At 41.8% G+C, this 24,920-nt stretch overlaps 1 protein-coding gene and 1 long non-coding RNA gene across 2 annotated transcripts in view; both read right to left on the bottom strand.

Moving 5' to 3' along the window:
* The window catches only part of LOC115371761 (uncharacterized), a 311,531-nt gene that overhangs the window by 270,070 nt on the left and 16,541 nt on the right, over nucleotides 1-24,920 (bottom strand). Inside the window, exons 14-17 of the mRNA XM_030069276.1 lie at nucleotides 24,329-24,382; nucleotides 22,194-22,268; nucleotides 21,689-21,742; nucleotides 20,054-20,128 (exon numbers count right to left, since the gene is read on the bottom strand). Coding sequence (XP_029925136.1) covers nucleotides 20,054-20,128; nucleotides 21,689-21,742; nucleotides 22,194-22,268; nucleotides 24,329-24,382 — 258 coding nt within the window. The remainder of the gene's footprint in view (nucleotides 1-20,053; nucleotides 20,129-21,688; nucleotides 21,743-22,193; nucleotides 22,269-24,328; nucleotides 24,383-24,920) is intronic.
* On the bottom strand, nucleotides 16,310-19,790 carry LOC115371766 (uncharacterized). The gene is made up of 3 exons (XR_003929387.1): nucleotides 19,738-19,790; nucleotides 17,866-17,940; nucleotides 16,310-16,348 (listed from the first exon to the last, which is right to left on the bottom strand). It is a non-coding gene; the product is annotated as an uncharacterized LOC115371766 (long non-coding RNA).

Here is a 24,920-nt window from a genome sequence, read left to right as displayed (position 1 = left end):
TGATCAAACTGGTATATAAACGCCGAAACATGTCAGGTAAATAAATTAACCTTAAATGTCTGAGAAAAAGAAAATACATAGATGATCTGGTATATAAATAAATGAGAATTTGTAAGCAAAAATAAACCCTGAGTTGCCCTCTGGTGCTGAAGCTGTGAAAACTGAAAATGTACACTACCAGTCAAAAGTTTGGACACACCTTCTCATTCAATGTTTTTATTTTTTATTTTTACTACTTTCTACATTGTAGATACATACTGAAGACATCAAATATATGAAGCAAGTTCATGTGTCTGGGACTAATTGTTTTCACATTATCAACAGTTTCCCAGCATCACCTCTAAGTGTCGCCAAAGGAACAATAGCTATAGAAACGTGCATATGCCAGTTATGAAGTTGGCGTGAGGCACCGCACATTTCCACAGTCATTTCACTCTTGATACATCTGAACTTTGCCGTGGAAAAGGACATACGCCACGTTTTAGTGCTTACACACCAGGGCCGCCCCTGGCCAAATTGGGGCCCTAAGCGGCATTTTATTTGGAGGCGCCCCTAAGTTCAATTCAAATAGCCTTAAATTGATCTTCTTTATTGATGCATAGATTGATAGGCCATAAACTTAAGCTAATATACGACCACCAACTGGTCAATTTACCACTCCTTTTTCACAGAGGTGAATGCATATGCAGACAAATGACAGAGACTTACAGTAGTCTCTCTTCTATCTCATTATGAGGAGCAGCTAAGGTGTTTATGTGGCGCCAGAAAGTTTTACATTTATTTCCACAACATATCCACCTTCAAGTGAAGCAGGAGCTTCCTCTTGTTTTGATTTTTTTTTTTCCATTTAGTAGCTCCAGATTCAAAATGCCTCTTAGCAGCCATCTCTCTCCTCACCTGCAGCAGTGTCAGTGTAGTTGCCCCTCGCTCTGGCCGTAGTGCCCTGAAAATAATCGTACCCCTCACGGCCAATTTGGCCGGTGTGCCTCAAGCAGTCAATCTCTCAAGGTTATCGTGGATGCAAGAAAATCCAGAGGGGAAAAAAGCGAATCCCGATCCAAAATGAATTGAATTTCTGCTCATGTTGGTGGCTATAAAGCAAAGCAATGATTTGCATGCGTGCGCAACCATTATACAACACATAGATCCGACCGAGCAATCAGATTGGTCAATCAGACGTTTAGAATGTGCTCAAATGAGCCTGACAGCTCAAATAAAAAAATTCCTCATCACTGAGGATATTACTCCACCTATATCTTATTGCCCGAGTCTGTGTGGTTTCCATGGCAACACGAAACGTTTCACTGAAACCCGCATCAAAAGCCACTGTCAACTTTGTTAGTCTGCATAATGGACCCTTTTGTTGTCAATTTTGATTTCTTTGGCGACCTAAGTTTGGATAAACGGCTGAACGAGGAAGACAAGACAGAATAGAAAAAGGAGAGATACGCAAGAGTGACGAGTGAAGAGCTGGATCAGCTGGAGAGGTCAGGAAATGAAGCCGGCACGGCAGATTCAGCACCACGGACAGTACCTGCTGAGGCAGATTCAGCACCATGGACAGTGCCAGCTGAAGTACAGTCAGCACCACGGACAGTTCCTGCTGAGGCAGAGTCAGCACCATGGACAGTACCTGCTGAGGCAGAGTCAGCACCATGGACAGTACCTGCTGAGGCAGATTCAGCACCACGGACTGTACCTGGAAGATTTTCCACGGAGATGTGCGGCTGTAACTTTGTTCTCGTTATTAATGCGTTAATTATTAGTTAGCCTATTAATCGATATTAATTTGTTTAGTCTTTATGAGTTGCCTAGGCCATTGATTTAATTAATTCGTCAATTTGTTTGCATCTGTACATTGAAATGAACATTTAATAAATCAACACATCTGTGAAAACTGTCATCTTCATTTCAGAGGTAAATTGATAACAGCTTGAAAAGGTGATTATATAAGCTGTTCAGCCTTAATATTACTGCTTACTGTCTTTACTTTTGCTGATTAGCCACATTAATCGGAGCTGACTTTAAATTGGAGTGACACCCCCCCAGCTGAAATAAAACATCTGCCGGTGAGTTTATGAGTTTTTTTCTCTCTTCTCATTGTGTGTATGTGTATGTGTTTTTGTTTTAGGTTGTGTTTGTATTGTGTTATTTGTTGCTTGGTTCTTTTTAAATTTATGTCATGATTTATTTACTGCTATGTTTGTCAAATTTGCTTGCATATAATGTCATTTTCTCTGTGCTGTGTTTAGGACCCCCTCGAAAACGAGATGGTTAATCTCAAGGGGTTATCCTAATAAAAGAACTTAAAAGATAGATGTTTGTTGTGGTGCTGACACTGGAAAGCAGTAGCCTGTATTTAAATATAACTCTTAAGTTCGTTGTAGATAAAGATCAGCTGTGCTGCTGAGTCGCTGTCACGGCACCTGTTAGATTAAAAATGACTGAGAAATCGGCAGAAGTATAACTATCAGTCCATGAAAAAAATATTTTTTTTCCAGCGGATATTCTAGTTACAACATGATTGAACTAGCAAAGCAGTTTTGTGTTGCTATGTGTGGTATTTATTCTGTTTTGGGAAATCACGATGTCTACAAAACATGATAAGCCCAAGTTGGCTGGCTGACAAGGACTAGTTAACGTCAGATCTCATGTATTTCCGCTGAAACGGAGAGAATACTAGCAAAAAACTTTGATATTTTGAGAGTGAAATGCCCACAGTATGAATACATTTTGATTATACATTTTATTTTGTTGGTAATAGCTATATAATAGCATTGTATTTTGTGTGATTTTTTTTTTTGTTTAATTGTATGATGTCATGATGTTTATTCATAGCATAGGTTACAAGTCCACACATTTTACTCAATGGCCTTGGTGACCTGGCATGTGGCCTTAATGCCCTAAAAAAAGTGGCAACACCAAAGTCCAAATGGCCTTGCCCCTAAAATTGTGTAATTCCTACCCTTTAGTAAAGGGTCCCTTGCTTTGGATTAACACAGAATATTAACCCATTACTTTTCTTTACATGGCTTCATTGGTTATGGATCCAACCCCTGAAGAGTTTGGTTTGAGGTTCCACTGCTAAGAGAAGAAGGAAGCATTGATCTGTGCAGTGAGAGTCCCCCAATCCAACCCCACCCCCTTGTCCATTTAATCTCTCTGCCTTGCAACTCTACACATTGTATTAACTAATTATGTATTATTTATTTACAGGGGTTAGATTAGCTTTGATTATTGTTCATGAGGACTACATTTTAAAAATAATAAAGTGTGGCTGCAAGAGTGAAAACCCATGCAACTCAAAAAAAAGTACATGGTTTGCCATGCAGAATGTTCTGTTGATGTTTTGGTGTAGGATGCTCAAGATAGGCCTGAAAGAGTTCATTCATAGGAAAGTAGATGTCGTGCCTCCATGCCAATCATGCCCATGGCAACGCCAACCCCTGCCACCCAGGAAATCCTCTCGCCACCCCCCAAGCCCAGGAAAACTCCCTCACCCCTGCCCTGGACTCATTTAATTAGAAATACAGCACACTGTAAACGCCTACCTCTCCATTTACATACGCACCACACTTAGCTTCTTACACCATAGATACTTGCATTCTCTCACACATGTAGCATAGCACAAACTCCATTCACATTTGCCAAGGCACCCATACACACCACACTAGTTAGGTTAGATAGGCTTTAGATTGGGTTTATTTTATAAACAATTTCCTGTAAACTCGGTTCTCATCTCTGTCTGTGCTTCTGGGATCTCAGTCACATTTTGGCTGGTTTATATCATTGGGCCACAATAGTAGATATGCTGTACATGACCACTTCCATATATACATTAAAAAAATAAACATTATAAAGCAGACTTGATGCATTTGACTTGATTATTGTGCATAAAATCTCATAAGTCAAATTTTATGGCATTTTGGTGTTTTGGGCATGATGGGAACTCGGGTGTGGTGGGGGCCAGAGCAATCTTTTCGACGGACCATAATGACGTGACGCTTCCATGCTGCACGTGCACGACACTGCACGCGTGTAATAGGTTACTTTCACATGACGTCACATTGCTGCATCCCGAGAGCGCAAAATTCAGATGGAGGGCAGGAAGTGAAGTAGCTTAATTTCTGAGGATCTGCTGTCTGAAAAAATGCCCATGTTTTGTGTAGTTTACGGCTGCTCCAATCGTTCTAACCGAGAAAAGGAAAATGGGTTTTATAGAGTACCAAATATTGTCGTTCACAAAGCTGAGAAATGTAAAAAGCTCACAGAACAATGTCGTAAAAAGTGGATTTTAAATCTACATCTGTGGTCGGGAGGAGCAGAGTCTGCTAACAGCAGCTGGGCTGAATGTGCATCGAGCAGCTTGCGCGTGTCGCGTGAGTGTAGTCTGTACAAAAATCAGCAACCTAACCTACTACACCTGGTGATGGAAGTTCTGCAAGTCAATGGACGGACGAACGCCAGACAGACGTGTTTAACCTGCCACCGGTCAAGAAGCGTGAAGTATGGAAGCAAATCTGTGCCATCAGAGTTTGAATTTGAATTTTTAGCACTGAATTTTTTTGCATCGAATTTCTAGCACTGAATTTTTTTTTGCATCGAAATCAGACTATGAATTTTAAAAGCCATCAAATTTCAAGCATTGAATTTTATTTGCCTCTGATTTTTTTCTAATGTTTAAAATAATTCAGTGTAAAAAAAATTCAATGTCTCAAAAAATTCAGTGCAAAAAAATTCGATATCTCAAAAAATTCAGTGTAAAAAAATTCAATGTCTCAAAAAATTCAGTGCAAAAAAATTCGATGTCTCAAAAAATTCAGTGTAAAAAAATTCAACGTCTCAAAAAATTCAGTGCAAAAAAATTCGATGTCTGAAAAAATTCAGTGTCCAAAATTCACAGTCAACATCCGGGTAACCAAAGAGAAGCAATCGATCCCTGAATCAAATCCTTCAACATCCAGCCAATCAAGTTACGCTCCACTGGTCCTGTGACCCCGAAACAGGAAGGCGGTGAAGCTCACTCAGCAATGTCAACAACAGGCAGAAACGACTGCGCTACGGTGAGTGTATTTACTTCTTATTCACAATTTTTATTCATAAAATTCAGTAATAGATATTACCGGGCACGTTGCACATTAACAGAAGTTACTGGACAGTATCTGCACGGAACGTGTTATGAGGTGGCGTCTGTTAAAAGTGGGTTAGCAATTGGCTAACGTTATGTTTGCATGGTTTACTTAAGCGATAAGCCCCTTGAAGCCGTGGGTTACAGTGATTTTACAACAGCGGAGGGGAGTGCCCCTAATGATGCAGCAATAAAACTGAGAACTATTCATTCTTCCACCAAGCAAGATAGAGTGGACAGAATGGTTGCCAAGCAACACAGACGCTAAGATTGCTTTTTCATCTAGCGCTATCATCATGTCACATCAGGCTATTTGGGCTCGTTAACGTTGAATTGGATATTTCCATTAATAGTGCAGTTGTTAAAATAGTGTTCAATTATGTTTGGACTCCTCTTTGCAGGGACGGTGGCGTGCGTTTCGCGACAGGTGCGTTTTTGCGCAGACGTATGCCTAACGTCGGTTGTAACAATAACAATAAAAGTATACAGTTAATTTACCATACATTACCATTATTGAACAGTATCTGCACGGAACGTTCTATGAGGTGGCGTCCGTTAAAAGTGGGTTAGCAATTGGCTAACCTTATGTTATGATGTGGCTGGCAAGAAATATCTGTTAGTTTGTTTAACAGCAAACTGTTAAGTTACTAGCTACTTCACATTTCCCAAAACATTAAAAGAAGGCGCAAATGATTAAATTACAGTGTTAACTGGTAACAGCATGGGTCATACTAGCTCATAGGTTAGTGATGACAACTACAAGCAACAAAGGTTGTTTGTAATGAATGAAACAAACAAGCAAAACATAGCCTAGGGCTAGGCTATGAATTGGTAGCGCAGCTACAGCCCATCTTGGTGTTATCTTCAATTGGAAAGTGGACAAATCAATCGACTTGTATAATAAGTCTTAAATGTGGCATTGTTATGTGTACTTTCTGTTCTGGTTTATTCATTTTTTCCGTTCCTTTTTGAATCACTTTGTGACTATTTTTCTTTGAGCCAAAAGTTGGAGTGGAAATGTCTCCCTTCCTCCCGAGTCCCAGGAAAATATATATTTCATGTAAAATTTTTGACATAAATTCAGTGTTGGGGTAGTTAAAAAACACATTGCAAAGAAAAAATATTAAATCTTTGCTTTATTCAAATTTTACAGCATGTCCACTTAAGTGGACAACAGGATATAATTGTTCTAGATGTACTGTGAGAAATACTGCAGTCTCTATGGCTCAGGGCAGCATTATCTGGTGTAATTCTGCATACATGACAGGCATAAACTTGAGGAGAAAGACAAAGCACAAACAATAATTTAGGACAGTTAACATCACATAAAAATGTTAAATGGGATAGTTCACTTGAGAATCTCTTCAGTGATTCTGTAAATAATTGCCTCTGTTGTATCATAGGACTGTCTACTGAAAAATGTCCAAAAAAACATAAGTGCAAAGTCCTGACTTCCACTACAGAGGACATTTATAAATTAGCATTTTTCATATAAAAATAAATAAGCTCAGCTCTGAACATTCACTCAGATAAGATGTTTACTTACTTGAAACATTAGAAATATAACATGTTGTTTATTTAATGTTGTAGCCTAATGTTTTATTTAAGAATATCATGCTTACCATTATTTTTTTCCATAAAAAGTTCATGGTGCATGTGTTATTGTGCAATGATGTTAATATATGTTGCAGATTTTGAATTGTTCAAGTATCTGATGAAGCAATTATTATTACAGATTACACACTTTCCAAACACAAGGTCTTACAATCATGAATTTGCTTTTTTATTGGTAATTTTCTATTTTGTTTTTCTCTGCTAGGATTTCCTGCTGAATCATCTTTTAGAGAGACTTCGCATATTCTGGGACACATGCCTCTGGATCTGGACTTCTTAGAGTTCACTTGCACACAAGAACTTGTGTTTTTAAATGCTGTATGCAGTCAAGTAACTGTTTGTCCAGCTTAATAATAAATGTACAGAGATGAGTTTGAAGAAATCTTTATTTAGGTACCATCTGTTTAACGAACTGATTAACTGCAATAAGCGCCAGCTGACTGCACAAGATCAGCCTGACTATCCTGTCATCACAAATACAGCACAAAAAAAATAAGGATTTACAAACCAGCAGCACAAAGATGAGGGTTTAAACAGCTAAATGATAATGATAAGCAGTATAGGAGTTTGGTGACAGCTACATTATTTGCTGTCCATTCGTACTATTTTAAAAACTGTTTTGGGTAAAGCAACTCATAACTAACCAGATGTTAAATGTCAGTCAGATATTTCTTGTCCAGATACTCGCTGCCACAGAACTGTGAGTGACATCACTAACATTATAAAACGGCACTAACATTATAAAACGGGTGATTCCCATCCTTAAATGTGATTGGCTGAGCTGCGTTCCATACCGTTGTAAAATCAGTGTAACCCACTGGTAGACCGCAGCACAAAATATCCCTGCGCCACTGTAAACGGACATAGCGTTGCCTAGCAACCAACTACTCTGCGCTCAATTTACTCGTTAGGTCACATTTGTTCCAAGACTTTTGTCAACAAAATGTCAGACTTTGTAGTGAATTTTGATTTGCTGGGTGGCCTGAGCCTGGATGAGTGGTTGGAGGAGCTGCTTGGTGTCTGTTAAAAGACGCTGAATTCACCACCAGGCACCAGCAACAATGTTTTCGCCGGTGTGGTAAAGAAACTCCGCCGAGAAGGACGTGACAAATCTTCCCACCACCAAGCCATAACCAAGGCAGACTGCCAGAAGATGAAGCACTTTCAGGCACGAAGTTCAAACACACCTTGGGGGCTTGTCTGTAAAGTCTGGTTTGACGTGCAGCTTCATATGGGACGCAGGGCGAACGAGGGCAACCGCAAATTAAAGCCCGACTCCTTCAGCATTCGCCACAACGAAGATGGCCTAAAATATGTCACCCTGTCTTTCAACGAATGCACAAAAAAAAAAAAAATCACAAAGATGCTGCCGAAAAAACATAGAACGCCTGCGGGGATTCATATATGAGCAGCCGGGTAAACCACTGTGTCCGGTGGCCTCCCTGGAGAAATAGCCTACCTCTCCCTGCTGCCTCCTGATCCACCTGCCTTTTATCTCCACCCAAAGCGGACACAGTGTGACAGCGCAGATGTATGGTAAATTAACTGTATACTTTTATTGTTATTGTTACAACCGACGTTAGGCATACGTCTGCGCAAAAACGCACCTGTCGCGAAACGCATGTCACCGTCCCTGCAAAGAGGAGTCCAAACATAATTGAACACTATTTTAACAACTGCACTATTAATGGAAATATCCAATTCAACGTTAACGAGCCCAAATAGCCTGATGTGACATGATGATAGCGCTAGATGAAAAAGCAATCTTAGCGTCTGTGTTGCTTGGCAACCATTCTGTCCACTCTATCTTGCTTGGTGGAAGAATGAATAGTTCTCAGTTTTATTGCTGCATTATTAGGGGCACTCCCCTCCGCTGTTGTAAAATCACTGTAACCCACGGCTTCAAGGGGCTTATCGCTTAAGTAAACCATGCAAACATAACGTTAGCCAATTGCTAACCCACTTTTAACAGACGCCACCTCATAACACGTTCCGTGCAGATACTGTCCAGTAACTTCTGTTAATGTGCAACGTGTCCGGTAATATCTATTACTGAATTTTATGAATAAAAATTGTGAATAAGAAGTAAATACACTCACCGTAGCGCAGTCGTTTCTGCCTGTTGTTGACATTGCTGAGTGAGCTTCACCGCCTTCCTGTTTCGGGGTCACAGGACCAGTGGAGCGTAACTTGATTGGCTGGATGTTGAAGGATTTGATTCAGGGATCGATTGCTTCTCTTTGGTTACCCGGATGTTGACTGTGAATTTTGGACACTGAATTTTTTCAGACATCGAATTTTTTTGCACTGAATTTTTTGAGACGTTGAATTTTTTTACACTGAATTTTTTGAGACATCGAATTTTTTTGCACTGAATTTTTTGAGACATTGAATTTTTTTACACTGAATTTTTTGAGATATCGAATTTTTTTACACTGAATTTTTTGAGATATCGAATTTTTTTGCACTGAATTTTTTGAGACATTGAATTTTTTTACACTGAATTTTTTGAGATATCGAATTTTTTTGCACTGAATTTTTTGAGACATTGAATTTTTTTTACACTGAATTATTTTAAACATTAGAAAAAAATCAGAGGCAAATAAAATTCAATGCTTGAAATTCGATGCAAAAAAATTCAGTGCTAAAAATTCAAATTCAAACTCTGATGGCACAGATTTGCTTCCATATATACGATAGACCTGTCAAAAGAGCATAGGTGTAATGGTGATTTATTTTTTTGTTGGGAACTGTAAGCTATTTTAACATGCACACGCTAAATTAGGACGCTCACCGTAAACCTGCTGTGGTGTGCCGTGTTAGCAACTAATGGCGCTTTTCCACTAGTATCTACTCGACTCTACTCACCTCGACACGGTTTTGGTGGTTTTCCATTACAATTGAGTACCACCTCGCCGTGGGTGGAGCAAGGCGGTGCACCGTCCAGCTCCCTCTGGATTCTTTGAGCCGCCACCAAGCACAGAAAAGTCTCCACCTCTTCATTTGACCACGGTACCGGTTTGCTTGCCATTTTCAAACTTTGCCAACTTCAGTGATGATCAATGTGCACGGTCGCTGTTGCCGTTTTTTTTTTTCTCTCTCATGTGGTCACTCGCTGTCCAATCGGTGGCTTGCACGGCGTTTACGTCACATTTTCGGCTCGACTCAGCTCGCTTGGAACCCCAGCTGAGTACGTACGAAAATGGGACCTGCAGGTACTACCACGTAATGGAAAAGCTCTCAAACTGAGTAGAGTCGAGCCCAGTAGGTACTAGTGGAAAAGGGCCATAAAATACCCCTGCAAAGAGCAACTAGATGTTTTATAAATTGCAAATCAATTTATTTACTTTGTCTTTCGACAGAGCCAAAGCTCGATCGAAATGGCAGCAGGCCAGAGCCTGTATGACGAAGCGGGATTAATGGGTTAGCGAGATAACTTCAGGCTCAACTCCGGATTTTCTGTATCACAAAGCTGGTTCACCTCTGATCGGGATAGAAAACCTATCCTAAACCTGTGTCCAGTATAATATGCTGCTCCTCCGCCGTGAAACACGCTGTGCATTTTTCCTTGTCGCTCATGTTTGTTATTGGTCAGCTGCCTCGGAACCCACCCCTTATATGTCCACGTTCATGGCAAACCTGGATCGAATGAGCGAGATGATAACCAGCGTCGTGATACTGGTTATCCCTGATCACCATGATCTCCATTAGTGTAGCCCGATATGTCTGAGCAATCCAGGAAAAACTAAGCTTGCATCGTGACACAGGCCTCAGGCCACAAAGGCAGTCAGGCCTCCACACTGACAGAACTGTCCCCCAAAGATCACACAGTCCCTGTTACATATATATTTTATTCATGGGCGCCGGAGCCATTGTAAGTGGGTGGGACAATACCCACCCACTTTTTAGGCCCAATAATATCGGACCCACCCACTTTTAACTTCAGGAAACAAAGGCATTCTCAGTGCGCTGTCAATAAAATCCATTCCGTGGTGCTTGCTCTTTGAGAGAATGGTTAAAGAAACTCCATACCACGTTTTTGCTACTACCTCAGGGTTTATACAGGAATCCTCAAGTTGAATTTACTACCTTTTTTACTACCAAACACCAACAAACAGCAAAATTTCTGAGAGTAATTGTTGCGGGGGGACATGAAAAAACTAAAATACTAACTAAAATACATTTTTGTACCTTGTAAGGGATGTTTATTTACCTTAAGTTTCGGAGGTAATTTCCTCCTTCAGAAAGGTCCAGCTGACAGCCGGAGCGGCACCTGTCAGATCTGGAAGACCTGACCGGACCGAGTGGCCGCGCACTGTGCGGTGCCGGCCGGCACCAGGTCTCCGGATCTGACAGGTGCGGCGCGCATACAGACTGCCATACTTTCATTACAAACCGACTTTTGTTTATATGCGGTTGCAGCAGCACAACGGACAGCAACACAGACATGGTTCATTATTGATTGCACAACGCGGCGATTTGCCGGTAATCACACTGCACACATTAAATGATTTTGCGGAGGCAAGAGGAAAGTTGCATGATTTACACCGTATCCACGTTCGCGCTGCGTGCGTGACCGTGCATGTGCTCGTGCATGAACGCTTGGGCGCGGTACAAACTTTGTAATGTGAGTAGCCTCTGACTCATTCATTTCATTGGATAATATGCCGGTGGGGTGAGTGGAAGTCCCTGATTGAAGATTCTTCTGATTGGCTGAGCCTCTTGTAAAAGTGACCCAGCCGCCGGTACCTCTGCTCTGCAGGCATAACTTATCGATCACAAGTGGCTTTAACGTGTGAATTTCCCAGTCTGGGATCAATAAAGTATACCTATCTATCTATCTATCTATCTATCTATCTATCTATCTATCTATCTATCTTTTCTCAGGCTCAACAGATAGATCAGAGATAAACAGAACCAGTTTTAGTCAAAAGAAAAAAAGGCTCTTGATGAGCACTTCAGTGTGAGAAATCAGACGTGTGGCGTGTGAGCGTGTGAAGCCAATCAAATGCGTGAGTCTCACGGCCAATGCGTGAGAGTTGGCAGCTCTGTTAGCTACCATATGAATTTAAAGCCACCTCTTGCATAATTTATTGCATGACTTGGTGCAAATATTTACCCGCCCTGTGGCAGGTAGACCTCCAAAATTAACTCGCCAAGGGAATATTTTAGGTGCATTTGGCGAGTGGCGACCGCTATTTTACAGCACTGCACTCACATTCTCCCATTTCGGCAAGTGGCTTGCTCACACTAACGTTTTGAGAACCGCATGAGTGCAACATGCGGCAGGTGAACCAATCGCGTACACGCTACGGGGTGGCAAATGCAGTCAGGATCACTGATTGGCTATCAACGCCGACACAGGTCCTGGTGTCCTGCTCGCACATATTTTTCGTTTTAATATTTCTTTAATTAAATGAACTGTAAAGAAAAAAATCAGCATCAATGGAAAAGTCATAATATATTGAAGGGATGATGAAAAAAATTACTACCAATTAAAATTGTGTTAGTTACCTTTTACTACCTTTTAAGGGCCTTAATTTGGGCTCCTTTTATTTACTACCTTTTACAACCCCGCGGATACCCTGTACCTTGTCTGCCGCGCTTCACTGACTCAAATCAATTCCGTTGCAATAACACTCCATATTCCAGGTTTTCACTGCTCTGTCACTGTCACTCTGCCAGTCCCAGGCAGGCTAACGTTAAACATCGGAGTAGACTGAGTGGCACACATACAGACATATATACGTATATATGTCTATGGTAAAAAGTGCATCAGGACGTGCACAGCGGAGTTTGTTTCGCTGATTGGCCAGCAGCTGCAGTCCGTGAGCATCTGCAACTGTCAGCTGTTCATGTTGGGCGTTTGTTCTGCCTGAGTCACGTCAGCTGGACGGAGTTTATCAGATTTGACCAGTTTTGGGCATGTTACTTTGAAAAAGTAATTCATTATAGTTACTAGTTACTGCTGAGTCATGCCACAGCACATTTTTGGGCAGCGGGGCAATTTTGGAGTAGCCAGTGTTCATTCATTCATCAGACTTGTGTGCATTTCACTGTCGCATTCAAGGAGTAAATTCTGATAAATCATTGTATAACATTGTCATTATTATAGCTGAAGGTTCAAATTCATAGCAATGCCATTTTCCAAAGCTACCATGCTGTTTTTGACATGTTAATTGTAGACCTATGCTATGGTTTGATGCTTAGCAATAATAAGTAAAACACATTAATCCGAAGTAATGCATTTATTAATCCATAGGAAGGCTATGCTTAAGTAATAAAGTTTGCTGTGAGAATATGTTTAAGTGATAAAGTCTGCTGTGAGAGCACTGTGCATAACAGGATATTGTAGAGACAGTGGAAAAGTACTGAAGATATGCAACAAACAGAGATGTGCAAAAATAACTACATAATAGACATACCTGTGAGGAACAGGAAGGTGACGTTCCTAGGAGAAGACCTTTTAGGGATGTTCTTAGAAAACCTGGTTTACCCCATATTTGGTAAAAGAGACCCTTGTGGGGTATAGAGACAGGATGTGTGTGTGTGTGTGTGGTTTGTGTGCTGTGCTGTGCTCTGTGCTTTCAGAGAATGGGAGCCATAGTAGGCGAATGACAACTGAAGTCTAACAGCTGCAGGTGTGGAGCCACAAGGATGCAAGCGCATCAAGGAAGAGAATGGAGTCAGATGAATGGACCAATCCTGGAGAAGAACACACTCGTGTTTATGCAATATTCTGTTTAGTATATCAGACTGGGTCAGGAAAAGATAGTCTGTCAGACTTCGTGAACTGACACACACTTTGTTGTTGGTCAGGGATAGGAAGATTCAGACCCAGAGCTCTGTATGCTTTATTCATCTACTGCTAAAAAAAACTGATATTTTGAGACCGAATATCTTCTCCTATTACTTCATTAAAGAACACGCAGGACTCAGCTCACACATAGATGAAAGATTGCTGGTAGACTGAGAGTAGAGTCCAACATAATGCATTTGTCCTTCATTCCAAGCAGCAGTCTAGCTCCGCTCTTTGCAGTGTGTTTCAAGTCTTTGCAAGTTGATTTGAGATACACAGTCAACATCAGGTGTGTTTTTTGTCATTGTGTCATTGGAATTCAGTGCAACATTTGATAAAAACAGTCAAGTGGGGGCACTACATCATGGTCAAACTTATAATTTTAACATGCTTATAAATTGCTGAAGAAGCACCTGACTGGTCCTAATGCCCTGCAGCTTGTCCTACAAAGCACTTGTACCCCTCGATCAGTTTGACATCCTCTGAAAGCCTTTGGCCCACACCGTCACAAAACGGTTGCTGCACCGCCCTCCAGGGGTTGAAACTTTGTTGCACCTCTGGCTACACCCTACCAGTGACGTGACTGCGGGTACTTTACCTCTGACAGCTGAAACAGTTTATTAAACTTTTAGCCAGTTCAAATGAAACTGAACAGGAAAAATAAGACATAGGAAGAGAATGCCTCATGTATCCCTCCAGCAGAGTTGCAGAGATTTGTAGAATCTGTTCACTGATCCCTGAAGCTGTTCTGGCAGCTTGTGGTGGCCCAAGACCTTACTCCTTTGTGTTTTTTTTTTCCTTTAATATATACCCATCAGTGTTAGCCCGGGAGCCAAAGGGTGATTTTTGGCCAAACCTTGTTGCGTTGGTAAAAGTTTTTTTCTCAGCTGATTCTTGTAGCTTGGGGTTACCTCTTAAGAATTCAAGAGGGTGCCGAGAGATATCCCTTGAGCATTTTTAAAAACACTAAAATCCCAGAAAAATAGAGATTTATGGTGTTTGTATGTAATTTGCATCCTACAGTGCTTATACAGTACATTGGATATGTACAATGTATTTGATTTTAGATTTGGGTGTTTTTAGATATTAACCCCCTCATGCATCCATACAACAATACAGATGAGAACATTACAACAAAACAATACAACAGAATTATTTACATCTAAACTCTGTACTTATATTCATATAAATACACACACACACACACACGCGCACACACACACTCAGACCATGTACATATTCAAAACCCTGAGCTGCAGTATACAGTCAAGATGCAGATGTGGCTGTGAGTCCACTGGCTGTTGCTAAGCCTTACTGCCTGTGGACAGAAGCTGCCCTGCTATTTCATCACAAAGTGGCTGCTGTGAAAAAGGTCCACTGTTGAAAATGCTGTCAAACTATAACCAATGACTTCATGCTGTTGGTCCATCTGACCTCCCATCTTCATCTTGGTTTGGTCAATCATTGTTTAGCTGATTTAGTTCTGTTTGATGTCCTGTAAAAACACAAACACACCAACAGCTGTAAATGTACAGCAGCTCCTCCACTTTGCATGAACTTCTTTAAAACACAAAAGGAAAGTGCACACACAGACTGGGAGTCACACTGCCACGATGCTCCTCATGAAGCCCATACTGAACAAGGCGACTTGTGTGCTGACTGCCAGCAAGCACTGAGGCAAACTCAAGTTTAACTGAGTGAACATGAAGAAAACAATGCAGAATACGGTGCTAATAATGAAGCCAGGGTTCAGTGTTGATAGTTTTTTGCCACTGGCTAGGACCAGTGCATCTGAAAGCTACTGGCCCTAAAACAATTTTTACTGGCCTGGCTTCCAAAAGTTGTTATTATCAGTATTATTATCAGCTTTTATTTATTCATTTGATTTGTTTATTGCAGGGCTGCATAGACACTGAGTGGCTTATTGTCACAAGGCTTATGTTTGAATTTGTATGAATTCTGGATGCATTGAATGGATATTTGAGTATATCTGATGAGGAGGTGAAGACAACATAAGACCACTCCTGCACACGTAGGTAGGCCAAAGGGTTTTCATTTGCAGGATTGTATTGGTTTTTTTTTTTTGTTTTGTTTTGTTTTTTTGAGATTTTTTTTTTGGCATTTCTGCTTTATTTGACAGTCACAGTAGAGATAGACAGGAAGGGCAGGGGAGAGAGAGAGTGGGGATGACATGCAGCAAAGGACCTGAGGTCAGATTCGAACCCCGGTAGCTGGGTTCCAGGGACTAAGCCCTGGTACATGGTACGCGCTCTTAACCAGGATCTTCTTGTTAGAGAAGAAAAGAAAAGTGCACAATAAGGTGCTAATAACTGGTTTGTAGTAACTCAAAATGAGCCAGTAAGATAATATGTATGTTAACAAGTTACTGATGAGTGGTTAATGTCTTCCCTAATCTAAATTGCTGCTGTGAATTCAAATCATACATATATGCCAAAATGATAATTATTAAAAACAAACAAAAAGAAAAAGTACTTGTGAATTACAAATATCAACATATTAAAAATGAGCAAGCTGTCATTTAAAGTTGTAAATTCACAGAAAAGCAACATAACTATTACTGGTACTGCTTTTATTGAAAGGGATGTTTTTAGATAATTATTTATTTTGTAATGATTGTGTTTCCACCTGCTGATCTTTTCCATGTCCTTGTTTCCCCAGAGACAGAGACGAAGGCAGGTGAAAAACTCATGTTAACATGTTTTTATTTCAGTGGTTTTGTAGGAAACACTTACCTCTTTCACGGGCATTTCTGCTACGTAGTGAAAAGAACTTTCCTGATAGAACAGCTGAAATGAAGCACAAGCACACATTGGAAGTATTGCATTAATGCATGTTGTCATGTTCTTGTTTGTCTGCCTATAGGCGCACACACACACACACACACACACATGCACACGCACGCACGCACGCACACACGCACACACACACACACACACACACAAACACACACACACACACACACACACACACACACACACACACACACACAATAAACACCAGAGGCCTGTATCACGAAGAGGGATTAAGGGGTTAGCGAGATTACTTCAGGCTCAACTCCGGATTTTCTGTATGACAAAGCTGGTTCACCTCTGATCGGGACAGGAAACCTATCCTGAACCTGTCCTGAAAGCTAGCCTGCTCCGGGGCAGGCTAGCTTTCAGGATAGGACTGAATCCTACATAAAGCACCGCCCCCTGGCCAATCAGCTGTTTGCCAAAACATGGCCTGCCCAATCATTGAGGATCCCATTGAAGAAGGAGCCCAAATAGTGAGGAGAGCATTACGGCGTGAAAGGATTTTCCTGGACCGATCAAATCTGTTAGATTTTGCCGCCGACTCTCTGTATGAGAGAGAGGCTGTGATGCTGATGTGAAGCAGCTTCAGCCTGGCTAACAGCTGCCTGCCACACAGAGCTGACACTCTGGAGGAGAGGAAAACACACATGAGAGATCATTAAAGGAAATTTGATAATTTAAATTATTTTTAGAGACATTTCACAACATTTTAGGGACATTTAAAATGGCACAATTAGCTCTAAATATGTTGGGGGGGGCAAATTATTCCTGGGTGAGAGAATGGGCCTGATTGACAGCTCGCTGATGCAAATGTGAAAAGGGATCATTTGTCCCCTTCATTCCAGAGGGCGAGTCGGCCTTTATATTTGCCTTTTGTTCCTGCTAAGTTCTAACACAGCTCAGTGTCTGATTTTATTCAGGCTGTCAACCTGATGCACTGACGTGATTGAATTTTGGCGTCCGCTTTATTTTATTCTAGCCTGTATAACAGGGTTTAACAGGGTTTCAGCGTCAGATGTGGACTTGTTGATGTGTAACTTGCGCATTTATGCAGTCGGCAATTCGTTGCCAAGCATTCTGCCTTCTCTTGGCCACGCTGTTCGATTTAGTGTGTAAATGTTGTTTTTCCTCTTCATACTTTTCCAGTATAACACGCTGCTCCTCCGCCGTGAAACACGCTGTGCGTTTTTCCTTGTCACTCATGTTTGTGATTGGTCGGCTGCCTCGGAACCCGTCCCTTATACGTGCGCGTTCACGGCTCTTGATGAGGCAAACCTGGATCGAGCGAGCGAGTTGATAACCAGCGTCGTGATACCGGTTATCCCTGATCACCATGATCTCCATTAGTGTAGCCGGATAGGTCTGAGAAATCCAGGGAAAACTAAGCTTGCTTCATGATACAGGCATCAGGAAAGTGTAACTCTTCATAACCTTGCAAATGTGTTGATTAGGAAGTTGGAACAAATGGAACGCAGGTTACTTACAACAAATCAAATAAAAATACTCACCAGAACCCAGAAAAAAAACCAGAGAAACTGCAGCCATCACCCCAGCCAGCACACCAAGGGAAAGCAGAAGTTCATCTGTTTAAAAACAAAGGCTTAGTCAGTGCTAAAACTCTGTTAGTCTTAGTCGGCAGTGGTGAGGTTGATCAACCACAAAACCCAAGTCAAGAAAATATGACGGATATGACCTGCTCATCTTTGTTGCCAAAAGTCTGTTTGTTGTTTTCCTTAGCACAGACTGAACTTGTTGTTATTGTTGTTGTTCTACAAAGGTTAGTGCACATTTCATTCTACTGTTATTTGAGAAAGCACATCTTCCAAAAGGGGGGCATGACAGAAAAAGTTTGAGAACCACTGCTTCAGGGGCTGAAACTTTCAGACATGTTGCACTTCTGGCCACATCCAATCAGTGACCTCACATCGCTGGAGCACTTGAGTTCAAACAGGAATGTTTTCAGGAGCTGGAAAGTGACTAATTACAGCTCCACTGCTTACTGTGGGTGAGGAAAGTCTTTGGGTTCTATTTTCCCGGCGCAGCGCAGGATAGCGCAGTGAGGCGCCCGCGCAGAGCTATTTTCGAGCAGCGCAACCCTGCGCTGCGCCAGGAGCGCAATTTTCGCAGACCGAGGTGCACCGAGATGGGAGTGGCGGCGCAGCAGGGGGAGGTGTCGACAGATTCAGCTTGGTGCAGTGACATTTTCGTCCCAAAAGGCTTCGCCGAGGTGCGCCAAAAGCTCGCCATCTGAAACCACGTCTACTTTCGGCGCAAGGCGCAGTGGGGCCGGCGCAGTGGAAGTTTGGCTGACAGGCGGGCAGTGCGCACACGTCACCAAAAGCTCACAGATTAACAATGCAATAAATACCCACAAAAAAACACTATTCAATGCTATAATCTCAATCAGCACATAAATGTATCTCCATATCGACTGTCCCGTCACAACTGATGTCAGATCAAAGGAGATTGGCACCGTTTGGCAGCGTCATGGAAACCCAACCTGATCACCTGTCAGTCAAACAATGTGTCCAGTATGGTGATGTCTTTTTTCCAGTCATGGTGTCTGGCGCTGCTCGTGTTAACTACACAGTTCTTCTTCCATATATATAAATATTCCACACTGGGTTTCCGTTATCCGGTAATCACCGGACTATGACTGGTAAAATCCGGTCATTTTTAAATGTCCGGTGAAAATATTCCCTCTAAGCACAATTTGAATTTTATTAAAACATTCAATTTCCACGTAATTTTATTTATTCATTTATTTATTTATTTATTTTAAAAATAGCCTGCATGATCCCTGTCTCCAGTGTACCAGAGAGAGAGGGTTTTTTTTCTGCAGAACCGGATCAAAACAGCAGCGAAGTCGCCTGGGGGAGAACAAGGTCACAAGACTGATGCGCATTGCAAGTTGCAGAGACACTTGAGACTTTTGATTTTAATTCAGCTGCTGAATTAAGTTTTTATTGCATCTATTGGATTTCAAGTTGGCAGCACACCGCGTTATTAAAATGTTATGAGGCTTGTGCAATATTTAATTATTTATTTTAGACGTTAAGCACGTGAGTCAGTTGACGGCACTCATTTTATTTGATATAGCCTACTTTTCAATAAAAAGATTGTGCTATAAACTGACATGCCTTGATATCATTCTTATATAGTCTGCATAAAATTTTAAGCTCAATAATGAGCTCAATTCAGATAATATTTGACCGGAATTTCAAACATTTGTCCGGTAAATTGAAAACCTGCCGGTCACGTTGTCCGGTGCCAATTTTTTTTTCTAGAGGAAACCCTGATTCCACACATATCGAAAATGTAAAATGCATCAGTTCCTTGTTCCTTGTTTTTGTTTCAGTGGGTTTGTGGGAAACACTTACCTATTTCACTGTCAAATCCACCACGTGATGAAAAGATCTTTACTGATAGAACAGCTGAAATGAAGCACAAGAACACAGTGGAAATATTTCATTAATACCATGTTTTTGTTTGTCTGCCTGCAGCTTCACATACACACACACACACACACACACACACACACACACACACAAATACACATACACACATACACACACACACACACACACACAATGAACAGGAAAGTGTAACTCTTTATAACCTTGCATATGTGTTGATTAGGAAGTTGGAACAAATGGAACGCAGGTTACTGACAACAAATCAAATAAAAATACTCACCAAAACCCAGAGAACAACCCAGAGAAACTACAGCCATCAACACAGCCAGCACACCAAGGGAAAGCATTCGTGTACCTGTTTAAAAACAAAGGCTTAGTCAGTGCTAAAAATGTGTTAGTCTTCCTTCAAAGTCAAGCCACAGTTCACAAACCAGATTACCACTGGAAAATATATCAACAGCAACAAACTTGTGTTTGCAGTACAACACTGTGCCATAGATTTAATGCATTCTTCAATTTGTGAAAACAATGCAAAACATTCAAATCACCTCTGACCTTCACACACGTGATTTTTTTTCATTCTTTACTGTTTTAAATGCACAGAAAAGCAGAGCAACTATTACTGGTACCACGCTGAGGGCCCTATCTTGTGCCACCCGCTATCCGCTGCCACTACCCGCTACCCGCAAATTGCGGATTTAGGAACTTCCGCTATCCCTAAACGGTATCTTGCGCCCACGCTACCCGCTATCCGTTATGCCGACTGCATCATTTGCGCCTGGAGGTGTGTCCGTGGGCGTGTTTCATGCGCTATCCCTAAACTTGCTATCTTGCGCACACACTTTAGGGATAGCGGATAGCGGGTGGTCCTGACCACCCGCTATCCGCTATCCCTAAAGTTTGGGCTGTTAGGAGAGCGCGCCCAGGCGGCTTCAATGCGCGCCCCGACAGAGCCTCACCACACACACAGTTGGACTGATACCGGGACGCCACCGGAATGGACTGAGTATATTACTCATATAGACTGTTTAGAGGAAAGACTGTTTTAATTGGACACTTACGCCAGCACGTTTTATTGTTTTATCATAAGCCAGCAGCTGTGCTATATTTTTATTTTTAATATTTTATTTGCCCAATCTACCTTGTCAATAAATTAGTTTACACATAGTTCCACCTCTGCCTCTTGTGTGTGTGTGGTGTGACCCTGGGATTTCACTCAATCAGTACAACCTTGTGACACGTCCACTGGGACACATGTGGCTCCACCTCCCCAATTAACTCGCCTATAATATAATATATAATATGTATAAAGCCAACTTGCTTTAGCCTCAGTTGAAGCCCTGAGAAAATCTACCTCCCTCTCTCCATCGCGGGTTTAGGATTTAGGATTTAGGATAGCGCAGCCTGCCCTTAAAGGCAATGGCACCTGGCACACTGATTGGTTTAATTGGCGTAATGCCCAAAACACGCCTATACATGATATAGCGGGTAGCGGAGGTGTTTTGCGGATAGCGGGAGGTGCACAAGATAGCAACTTTTACGGGGAACGCCTCTTCCTAAATCCTAAATCCGCAAATAGCGGGTTTAGGGAGTCTGGCGCAAGATAGGGCCCTGAGTACCCTGGAAAGTTACTAATTACAGCTCCACTGCTTACTGTGGGTGAGGAAAGTCTTTGAGTAAAGCCACTAATTTGATCACTTTAACTGTCACAAGTTTAAAACCTAAAACTAAATACTTGAATAAAATATCTTGATCCACTCCCTCTTCATTTTTCTTTGGATAAAATGATTGTGTTTCCACCTGCTGATCTTTTCCATGTCCTGTTGTTAGTTTTTCCCCAGAGACAGAGACCAAGGCAGGTGAAAAACTCATGTTAACATGTTTTTATTTCAATGCATTTGTGGGAAACACTTACATAGTTCACTGACAAATAGGCCAAGTAATGTAAGGAACTTTCCTGATATAACAGCTGAAATGAAGCACAAGCACACAGTGGAAATATTTCATTAATGCATGTTGTCATATTTTTGTTGGTCTGTCTGCAGCTACACACACACACACACGAGCACACACACACACACACGAGCACACACACACACGAGCACACACACACGCACACACACACGCACACACACACGCACACACACACACGCACACACACGCACACACACACACACACACACACACGCACGCACACACACACACACACACACACAAACACACGCACGCGCACGCACGCACGCACGCACGCACGCACGCACGCACGCACGCACGCACGCACACACACACACACACACACACACACACACACACAATGAACAGGAAAGTGTAACTCTTTATAACCTTGCATTTGTGTTGATTAGGAAGTTGGAACAAATTGAACACAGGTTACTGACAACAAATCAAATAAAAATACTCACCAGAACCCAGAGAACAACCCAGAGAAACTACAGTCATCACCACAGCCAGCACACCAAGGGAAAGCAGACGTCGACCTGTTTAAAAACAAAGTCTTAGTCAGTGCTAAAAATGTGTTAGTCCTCCTTCAAAGTCAAGCCACAGTTCACAAACCAGATTACCACTGGAAAATATATCAACAGCAACAAACTTGTGTTTGCAGTACAACACTGTGCCATAGATTTAATGCATTCTTCAATTTGTGAAAACAATGCATAACATTCAAATCTCCTTACCTATGAACCAAATCAAGTTTTGCTTTTCTTTTTAAGTCAAGTGTTGTTCAGTTCTGATGTTAAAAACCTCCAATTCAAATCTCCCAACTTTCTGAATTTTCAGCCAACTTTCAAGCAGTTTTGTTTGTCATTAGTGTCAGGATAACTGTTCTGGACTTGTACACTCTGACAGCAGAATATTGTTCTGCTTCTTTGGGGTGTGCATACAGTGAGACAGTCATAGTGATAAATGGGTTGTTAAAACATATTGTTATATATAGGCCCACAGTTACAGTTTATAATTTAAATGTATAAGGGCTATGTATTTTAAGTTACATTATTTTGTGGCATAGTTTCATTTCATTCCCGGTCAATAAGGGCATCACTTCCTCCATTCTTTGAGTTAAAATAGCTACATGAAATTTATTATCTTGATTTAAAAACACTGATCGGACTATATGCCCCACATTCCATTGAATCCTTTCCCCTCTTTTGGAATTACCGAGATAATAGCCTCCCTCCAAGATGGAGGGAAAAGCCCCTCCCTCGATGTATAATTAAAGCTTTTGTGTAATATTGATAGTAAATGCTCCCTCAATGATTTATACCATTCTGCCGGAAATCCATCAGTCCCTGGATATTTGTTGTAGACACTGCAGCAGCAGCAGCAGCAGCAGCAGCAGCAGTTGCAGTCGACACACTTCACCTTCATTAATATCAGGTTCAGTTGCTTGTGTTTTCTCTTCCCATTGCACTGATGGCTGGACAGTTGTCATGTGCCTGTGCAGGTTGTTTGTGGAGCCGGCTCAATAAGAGATTTTTTTCTTGCAGACTCTACACTCTGCCTTTCTACTGTCAATAAAATTGAAATGGGTCCATATTTTACTCCTTTTCCTGCTGTCATTCATTTTCTTAAGTACACCTTCCCAGCGCGTTCATGTTGCCTCTCCTTGTGGCCCCTTGCTCTCTTTCTCTCTCGTCTCCCTCCCTCCTGTTGTCCTGTTCGTGTGTACTGTGTGTGTGTGTGTGTGTGTAACTGCTGCTCCTCCCTCCTCTGCACAGCGCAGACAGAGACGACACCACACATATTGACCAATCACGTGCGGCTTGAAGAGAAAAAAAGTGAGAGAGAGAGAGAGCGAGAGAGAGAGAGAGAGAGAGAGAGAAGGGGGAAATAAAGCGACTCCCAATCAGGAGCCGGCTCCCGTTGTTCACTTCAAAGAGCGAACGACCCATCACTACGTCTGAGTAAATGTCTTCCCTCAACAGTTCTCCCTTTTTATGACTTCTTAGTGACTGATGTCGGCCCTTTTCTTTTCCCCCTTCCATTGCCTAGCTTAGAAAAAAAACTTTCAAGCTCAATGACCTTGATTACAGGGGAATTTTTAGCAGTTAAGTCTCGATCTGAATTTTTACACAGCTATCTACGTCGCTCAACCGGAAGCCGTCCAGAGTTTTAGTTTCATTTTAAGGTCAGAATAGACAGAAATTAGCATGCAACACCTGCAGGCTGATCCCTGTCTCACCTCAGTTTGTGAGTTTTACTGCAGACGTGAGGGACGCAACAACAACCAAATGCTGCTGGTGTCTGAGGGAACGGGCCTTTTAATGATTGTGTTTCCACCTGCTGATCTTTTCCTTGTCCTGATGTTAGTTTTTCCCCAGAGACAGAGACCAAGGCAGGTGAAAAACTCATTCATTCATTCAGTCATCCTTTAAACCGCTTATCCTCACTAGGGTCGCGGGGGGGGGGGTGCTGGAGCCTATCCCAGCGCACATAGGGCGAAGGCAGTGAAACACCCTGGACAGGTCGCCAGTCCATCGCAGGTGAAAAACTCATGTTAACATGTTTTTATTTCAATGCTTTTGTGGGAAACACTTACCTATTTCACTGTCAAATCCACCACGTAATGAAAAGATCTTTCCTGATATAACAGCTGAAATGAAGCACAAACACACAGTGGAAATATTTCATTAATGCATGTTTTTGTTTGTCTGCCTGCAGATACGTACACACACGCACACACACAGACACAGACACACACACACACACACACGCCCGAACATACACACACACACACACACACACACACACACACACACACACGCACACACACACACACACACACACACACACGCACACACACACAATCACACACACACACGCCCGAACACACACACACACACACGCCCAAACACACACACATCCACACACACACACACCCAAACACACACACACGCCCAAACACACACATACACACACACACACACACAGTGAAAACGAGGGAAGTGTAACTCTTCATAACCTTGCATATGTGATGATTTAAAACTTGAAACTAGTGGAACGCAGGTTACGTACAACAAATCAAATAAAAATACTCACCAAAACCCAGAGAAAAAAACTGAGAAACTGCAGTCATCACTGCAGCCAGCGCACCAAGGGAACGCCAAAGTCTACCTGTTAAAAAACAAAAG

The sequence above is a fragment of the Myripristis murdjan genome, chromosome 14, assembly GCF_902150065.1.
Source record: "Myripristis murdjan chromosome 14, fMyrMur1.1, whole genome shotgun sequence".
Lineage (NCBI taxonomy): Eukaryota > Metazoa > Chordata > Actinopteri > Holocentriformes > Holocentridae > Myripristis > Myripristis murdjan.
Note: the sequence above shows the minus strand (reverse complement) of the source record. Positions and strands in the feature narration are given on the sequence as shown.